General features: G+C 33.7%; 1 protein-coding gene across 1 annotated transcript; it reads left to right on the plus strand.

Moving 5' to 3' along the window:
• Window positions 1-1,142: 1,142 nt before the first annotated feature.
• LOC120081733 lies at window positions 1,143-6,965 on the plus strand. Its single transcript, XM_039036835.1, has 7 exons — window positions 1,143-1,685; window positions 2,126-2,266; window positions 2,352-2,717; window positions 2,839-3,081; window positions 3,337-3,429; window positions 6,256-6,456; window positions 6,548-6,965. Exons 1-7 carry the CDS (start codon window positions 1,368-1,370, stop codon window positions 6,758-6,760), a joined length of 1,575 nt encoding a protein of 524 aa, XP_038892763.1. The 5' UTR covers window positions 1,143-1,367; the 3' UTR covers window positions 6,761-6,965.
• Window positions 6,966-8,199: the final 1,234 nt, after the last annotated feature.

Below are 8,199 nucleotides of genomic sequence, written 5' to 3' on the forward strand. Positions count from 1 at the left end.
GGATAACTTTTTAATAAATTTTTTATTTACCATTATATATTTTGAGTTAAAGAAAAATTAATAGAATTTCGGAATTTATTGATTTTCTCTAATTTTTAAATTTCTGGTAAAAAAAATGTTATTACGTGAATATATTGAATGAGGGATAATTTTCCAATATATTTTTGCCAAGAAATTCTCCAATATTTACAAGAAATCCCAATGAAATCTCCTTTTCCATTTTTTTAAAAAATAACAACAAATCTACAACAAATATTAGTCGAAACTTACCAAAAAAATGGTGAAAAAGAAAATGAAATTTAAAGTTTAAAATTGAAATTGGGATTAAAAAGTTGTATTAAAAAATGTAAAATTGAATAAGGACAAAATAGTATTTTCACCATGTAAGACCATCCACTTAAATTTTTGAAAAGTAAAAAAGAGGATAGAAAAAATAATTTTTGAAAAAGAGGTTTGTTTTGTAGGATAAAATTTTTTTAGGTTAAAAATAGCAATTTTCCTATTTTATATTATAAATTCATTGCATTGTAGTTTAGGTATGCACAATATAATATATTATAAATTATATAGTACTATAAAATAATAATTATACGTCAAACTAGTTTAGTGGAATTAACATGTACTCCGATCTAAGAGGTCGGAAGTTCAGTTCCCCACCCAACAATAGTTGTATTAAAAAAATAATTACATAGCATTGTAACATTAAAACAAATAATTTATAAATATATTATCAAATACATCTAATACGATACAATTTTATTTTAAATTCTTAATACCAAAAAGTCAAATATCACTGTTTATACACTTCATATATATAATCATGTATCTTGTAAATACTTATTATATATTATGTTTAATTATTTTAATATTTTATTAATATCCGTATTTGTGTGATGTATTCCCACAAAACTTGGAACATCTAACCTCAGTTACTAGCTAAAATCATTTGTAGCAAAAAAAAAAAAAAAAAAAAAAAGTTAAAAGACAAATAAAATTTAAATAGATTTTAGAACAGCTCATATTTAGATTAAACCAAAAAATAAAAAAATAAAAAAATAAAAAAATAAAAAAATAAAAAAAATAATAAAATGATAAGTTGAAAATATCCATAAAGACGCCCGAGAGTTTATCGGGTACGCCACGTCGTTCCTCCTTGACCAACCCCATCGTCAATCGGAACCCTCAATGAACATCAATTAGTCCAAAATTTCCTTTCCCAAACTCATTCCAAATGGATTTTCCCAATCAATTCTAGTTTTGACTGTTCCTAAATGCCCAATTATCCCTAGGGTTTGATTCCCTTCTCTGCAACTTTAATCCCAAATTTCGCTTCGAATTTGGTTCAGATTCTTGAAGATACCTAACCCATGTCTTCTTCTTCACGATCAACAATATGGGTATTGGTTCTTTGCTCTTTTGCGTTAGGTTTCGGTGCGAATTTGGGTCGGGCTCTGAAGTTGCCCTTCAGGGCCAACGATGTTCTTCCGGTTCTCCCACGACAGATATCGTGGCCGGTGCTTAATAATTTCCACACTGCCGTGGATTTGTTGCCGTCTTATGTTGGGTCAGTGACTCCCAGTAATGGAACGATTGAGTGGAAAGGAGCTTGCTTCTTCACTAACGAAGCTCAGATTAATCTTACTGAAGGCGATAGAGGTCTGGGAGGTGGTGTTCTCCGTCTCAAGGTTTGACTTTTCTGTTCTTTTACTTTCCCCTTTTATGCATTGACATGTTGTTATTACACCGAGTTCGGGTTGAACTTCAAATAGTTGAATGCAATTTGTCTGTCTAATCTGCCCTTCTCAATCAAGAAGCTTTGAACTCTACGCCTTAGCATTTGGCCCTTGGTGGTTAATTTCCAAGCAACTTGGATTAGTTTGTAAACCAAATATTGTTATAGTTTCGATGCTTTGGCAACGTTCTTAGTTACATTTTAATCGAATTCTACTTCCACGGGGGTTGAAAACCCAACTTGTTTGTTGTTCATATTAGTGGCTTCTAAACTAAAGGGTTCTTAAAAAACGATCATCTGCCACAGATTTTAGACTTATAGATGTTATATATAGCTTTGCGAACCTACGTTTTGATGTGTATCTCTGTGTTCATTACTTCCTCCCACTTTTAGACATCTGCAGCACACAGCTGGACCTGTATGGATCTATATGTCTTTGCAACACCCTACAGGATTACATGGGATTATTATTTCTCTGCACGGGAGCACACATTGAAGTTTGAGTCATGGGAAGAACCTGCTGAGTTGGAATATGTATGTTTTAATGTTACTTTTTTGTTATCAAATGCTCTAAAATGTAGTTGCACATTGCTAACCATGATGGTTGATACTTGAGCAGGTTAAGCAACATGGGATTTCAGTTTTTCTTATGCCGTCTGGGATGTTGGGAACTCTACTCTCATTGGTAGATGTGTTACCTTTGTTTTCCAACACCATTTGGGGACAAAGTGCCAATTTAGCTTTCCTTAAGAAGCACATGGGTGCTACATTTGAAAAGCGATCCCAGCCTTGGCAAGCAACTATCAATCCAGACGATGTTCATTCTGGTGATTTCTTAGCCGTGTCCAAAATTCGTGGACGGTGGGGAGGCTTTGAGACATTAGAAAAGTGGGTAACGGGGTCTTTTGCTGGTCATACAGCAGTTTGCTTGAAGGATGAACAGGGTAATCTTTGGGTTGGTGAATCAGGACACGAGAATGAGAAGGTATGAAAACATCATTTGGCAGCTTATTAATCAAATGCATGTGACTATGAGTAACAAATAAATAGATAGAATTGGAGTTTGATCTTTTAATTTCAGGGAAATTTTCTCATGTGTTTCATAGGGTGAAGAAATCATTGTGGTGATTCCATGGGATGAATGGTGGGAGTTGGCACTCAAGGACAACTCAAATCCACAAGTAGCCTTGCTTCCTTTGCATCCAGAGATGCGTGCAAAATTCAACTCTACTGCAGCATGGGAATTTGCACGAAGCATGTCTGGGAAGCCATATGGTTATCACAACATGATTTTTAGCTGGATTGATACCGTAACTGACAACTTTCCTCCTCCTCTTGATGCTCACTTGGTAGGTTTTGGTTTTCTTTTCAACCTGTAATGTTTTTTTTGTAGTGCCAATGTGTACCTGCGTTTGATCATATTTTTCACGATTCTATTATTTATTGTCTATGGATGTATGGAATGAACTCATTCATGTTGCAGTGTGGATGGATGAGTGTTGGTTACATATGTGCATAATATGGATATACATATCTAAGGATGATGCACGTATAAAAAACCTCCTTTCGTGTAAGCTTTTTTGCTGACAAGTTCACATTTGCAGGTTATTTCTGTCATGTCTATGTGGACTAGGTTGCAGCCAGCATATGCTGCAAACATGTGGAATGAAGCTCTGAACAAGCGGCTCGGAACTGAGGTATGTCAGCAATCTTGACTCATTTTTTATGTACACAGATAAATGAGAGAAAATTTTCAGCACAACTAATTTTGAAGTAAAAAACATAATTGGATTGAAGGCAAAATTTAAACATAATTGGATTGAAGGCAAAAATTTTTTATCCATAAAATATCACCATTGATGTAAACATTAAACAACTTTCTTGGTAGGACTACCATTCTAACCTTTGACAACATTAAACATAATTGGATTGAAGGCAAAAAAAATTTACCCACAAAATTTCACCATTGATGTAAACATTAAACAACTCTCTTGGTAGGACTACCATTCAAACCTTTGACAAGGTACTTAATTGCAATGTTTTAAAATGCTATTGAGCCTTATGCCTCAAGGCAAGGCTCTAAGTTTTAGTCTCGAGACTTACACCTTTGTTGAATCGTAAGAGGCTTATGCCTCTCACGAAAGAGGCTTGCATCTTTGTGAAAACGCATTGAGGCTTAGATCTCTATGCCTCGCCTAGTGATTAGAAAAATAATAGTCAGTTGCCTAATTCTTAACAAATATTAAGGTTTGAATGTGACAATTTGAACTAAGACTATTTTTACCATTGACCTTAAGAACTTTGAAGGCAAACATTTATAGTATAAATGAATCCTATTAATGATAATAGTAGTAGTAGAGATGATGAAGATATCCTTGTAGATTTTTTTTATTGAGTGAAAATTGTGGGGGTGGAGTTTCTTTCTACACTTATATGACTATCATGTTTAACATTACTTGGTCATACCAATTTAGGTTTTGCAAAATGTTTTTAGTTAACTATTTGAGGCTTATGCTTCATACTGCCTCATATCGCCTTGAGGCTTACGCCTTGCCTGTTGAAGAGGAAAAACCTTATGGTCGCCTTTAGCCTTTTAAAACATTGCTTAAGTCGATTGTCCTTCCATTGGCTATTAGGAATTAGGAATAAGGAAAAAGGGATCTCATAGAATTTAATTCTTGTTCACAAACCATAATGAGCACTCGAGACCTCATGGATTGACTTATGGTCAATATAAGGAACAATGTAAAATACTAAAGGGCTTAATGAAAATGAGTTCAGCTACTCTTATTCCTTTTCTTTGGGTTTCGTTGCACACTTTCTTTTAGAGAAACGACAGAGGTGGTTGAGCTTCTTTCCTTACTTGAGGGCCACCCTTTTAGGCATGAGAGAAGTAATGTGAGGTTTTGGAATCTTGACCCTTTGGAAGGATTCACGTGAAAGTCTTTCTTTTGTCAGTTGATTGATCCTTGTAGGTTTGTTCGTCTCTTCAATGTTGTGGAGGATTAAGATTCCTAGGAAAGCGTGGTTCTTTAACTGGCAAGTCTTACATGACCGTTAACACTATGGATCGCCTTAAGAGGAAGATGCCCTCACTTGTGGGCCCCTTCTGTTATATTCTCTATCGAAAGGCTGAGGAAGACATGGACCATATTCTTGGGCATTGCGAGTTCTCTAGTTTGGTTTGGGACTTTTTGTATTAGACCTTTTTGGAGGTTTGGGGGCTTGTCACAATGATATGGAGGTGTTTCTTGAGGAGTTCCTTCTTAACCCGCCCTGTGGGTGGAAGGGTCGTTTTCTGTGGCTTGTAGGGGTGTGTGCTATTTTGTGGGTGTTTTGGGGTGAGTGGAACAATATAATTTTTAGAGGTGTGGAGAGGGACCCTTGTGAGATTTGGTCCCTTGTATGTTATCATGTTTCTCTTTGGACTTCAAATTTGAAGGCCTTTTGTACCATTCAATAGGTGTTATTCTGCATAGTCGGAGCCTCTTTTTTAGAGGGTTCTTCTCCTTTTGATGGGCTGGTTTTTTGTTACCCTTGTATTCTTTCATTTTTTCCTCTATGAAAATAGTTATTTTCAATTTAAAAAAAAAAAGAAGAGTTCAAGCTATGGTGGCCCTTGCCTAAGATTTAATATTCTACAAATGATTTTTTTTATTATTATTATTTTTAATTATAAATTTCCCCCTAAATAATAATAATAATATCCTAAGAGTTACCTTGATTAGACGTTTGTCTCGTGAGAATAGTTAATATGCTTGTAAGCTACCCATATATTCATGGGTACTATTTAAAAAAAAAAAAAAAAAGCACACTGAGGTGTCCTTTGTAATTGCCTGAACTTCTTTAGATTTGCCTTGTTCCCTTATTTTATGGATAGTCCAAGTAATCCCGACTTTGTTATATTCAGATCATAATTACATCCTCTTATGATGTTGTGTTTGGCCTGCATTTTAAGAAGTGTTTTAAAATGGAACACTTATATATAAACATTTCTTTCCCTTGAGAACAACAAATGTGGAATGCGAATTAAAACCTTCAATCTTAAAGAAAGGAGTTAAGCTTGGTAGCGAGGGCTTGTTATGCTAAAAGTATTTGGTTTTGGGTGCCACTTGAGTTGCCAACTTCAATGCAAATGAAAATTCCCTTCATCACATTTTGGGTACAATCTCAGCATATTTTGTTTCATCGATCTATGCATGGTAGACCTTATCAAAGCTTGAGAGCTTATTTGACTAACAGTTGAAAGACGAATGTTTTTCTAAAAATTCCTCAAGTACTAACACAATACTGGTTTCTTAGTTCTCTCTTTAGAAATACATATGCATGCTGATCATGAAAAATTCAACCAAAATCTGTTTTAGGCTCACATTTCTATACGACTATTCTAGTTCATATTTATCATCCGAACTTCTTGAAAATAATCATCCAAACCTGTTTTTAATTTTACGTTTCTCAAATGTACAGAGCATTTGTTGTTTTCTAAAGTTAAAAGTTAAATTATTAACTTTTGTTCCTTTCAGGATTTGGACTTGCACGACATTCTAGTTGAGACTGAAAAGCGAGGAATTCCTTTTGATGTACTGCTTACGATTCCGGAACAAGATGAATGGGTATACAGCGATGGGAAATCGACTACATGTGTTGCCTTTATCCTTGCAATGTACAAGGAGGCTGGAATATTTGGTCCTGTATCCAGCTCCATTCAAGTAACAGAGTTCACTGTATGTCTCAAAACTTTGAACATGTATCAACTAATAATCATTCCTTTTCCCGCAGGCTTTTATTTGAACATTGAATTTTATTGTCTTACAGATTCGGGATGCATATATGCTGAAGATTTTTGAGGACAACCATACACGCCTGCCAACTTGGTGCAACTATGAAAGTGATAGAATTCCTTTTTGCCAGATTCTTGGTGAGTACAAAATGGAACTGCCACAATACAATACTTTAGAACCTTATGCCAATATGAATGAAAATTGCCCCTCCCTACCCCCAACCTATGATCGACCCATTCGATGTTAACCCTGTCTTTGATCTATTCAATTCTCTATGACGACTATATAAACCATGTAATCAAACCTTTTTTTTTTTTTTTTTTTTTTTTTTTATCTGAAGCTACTTTTCCACTGGAGATATTCTGTATGTGTACATAATTTTAGAAGAAATGTTAATGTTATGGTATTTAAAAGACTGGATGTTGATTCATTTATGATTTACATTAAAGTAATGCCTATTCACCTACTCAAATTGGCTTGTTTTTACTCTTTCAAACATTGAATTTGTAGGCAACAATGGTATTGTTGATACTAAAATGAGTGTACCTCAATTGGCATATTACATGTATTATTAACCTTGAAGTTCGATTCTTCCATATGGTCAAAATTGGAAAAAAAAAAAAAATGAAAACAAAGAAAACAATGGTATTGTTGATTATTTTAATATCTAAAGGAAGGTTCCTTTTGACACTTTCGTTGAAGAAACCTTCCATCCTTAAGACGCATTAGTCTTTGATGACGTTCTATCTGGACAAAATTTTTACTTTGATTTTTTACTTTCTTTTTCTTAGATTGTGACCATTTTAAGTTATAGTTTAATTGAACTTCGGATAGGCAACATGTATGAACAAACGTATCAACTGAACAACTTGGTTTGTTGTTCCAATCAAAATCCTTTTGCTAAAATTCCATTTTATTTGATGAAAAGCCATCCATTATCCTTAATTGCACGGTTTATGAAGCAAAGTTGAAATGAATTAGTCTTTATTTGGAGTTGGTAGTACAGTCTTAGCAATCCGTGGATGCTTCAATCAAATCTATTTCCACTTTTTTTTTTCCTAATATTGAATATTTTGATTTTATAGCATGGTTTGACCTCGAGTTTAACATGTGACATGACTAAATAAGTTTGTGAGACCCATCTTACATTTTGATGTTGGGTAGGTAATTTTAACCATGTTGAATAGTCACATTTTTATCATACAAATACTTCTCACGTTTAACTACCTTAGCTTAGAATCTTAATTTTAACAAAATCACAAACATGAATTTACTAATTGATCAATCAACATCAATAATACTACATGAAAGGTAAATCTCAACTCAAAGTCATAGAAAGTCTAAGATCTTATAATCATTAAGTTAAATTGTAAGCTTGGTAAGTGATTTTTGAGGTTTGTGTTCAATTTGATCCATGAACTTTTAATTTTGTGTTCAATAGTTTTTGAACATTAAAATTTTTATCTAATAGATTACTTTCTTTAAAAAATTCTGAATACGTAAAAAGATTCTATTAGACATGAAATGGAAAGTTGGAGGGCCTATTAGACATTTTAAAGTTCAATGACTTATTAGATATAATATCGGAAGTTTGAGAGTTCTAAACACTTTTGAAAGTTTAGGGACTAAATAGATAGACCTCAATATTTGAAGATTAAATTTGTAGTTTAACTTAATTATTATTTA

Source organism: Benincasa hispida, chromosome 7 (assembly GCF_009727055.1).
Source record: "Benincasa hispida cultivar B227 chromosome 7, ASM972705v1, whole genome shotgun sequence".
Lineage (NCBI taxonomy): Eukaryota > Viridiplantae > Streptophyta > Magnoliopsida > Cucurbitales > Cucurbitaceae > Benincasa > Benincasa hispida.

Coding starts and splice junctions, on each gene's coding strand:
- LOC120081733 (XM_039036835.1), top strand. CDS start 1,368: ATGTCTTCTTCTTCACGATCAACAATATGGGTATTGGTTCTTTGCTCT. Junction 3,082..3,336: donor CTCCTCTTGATGCTCACTTG/GTAGGTTTTGGT, acceptor TCACATTTGCAG/GTTATTTCTGTCATGTCTAT. Junction 6,457..6,547: donor TTCAAGTAACAGAGTTCACT/GTATGTCTCAAA, acceptor ATTGTCTTACAG/ATTCGGGATGCATATATGCT.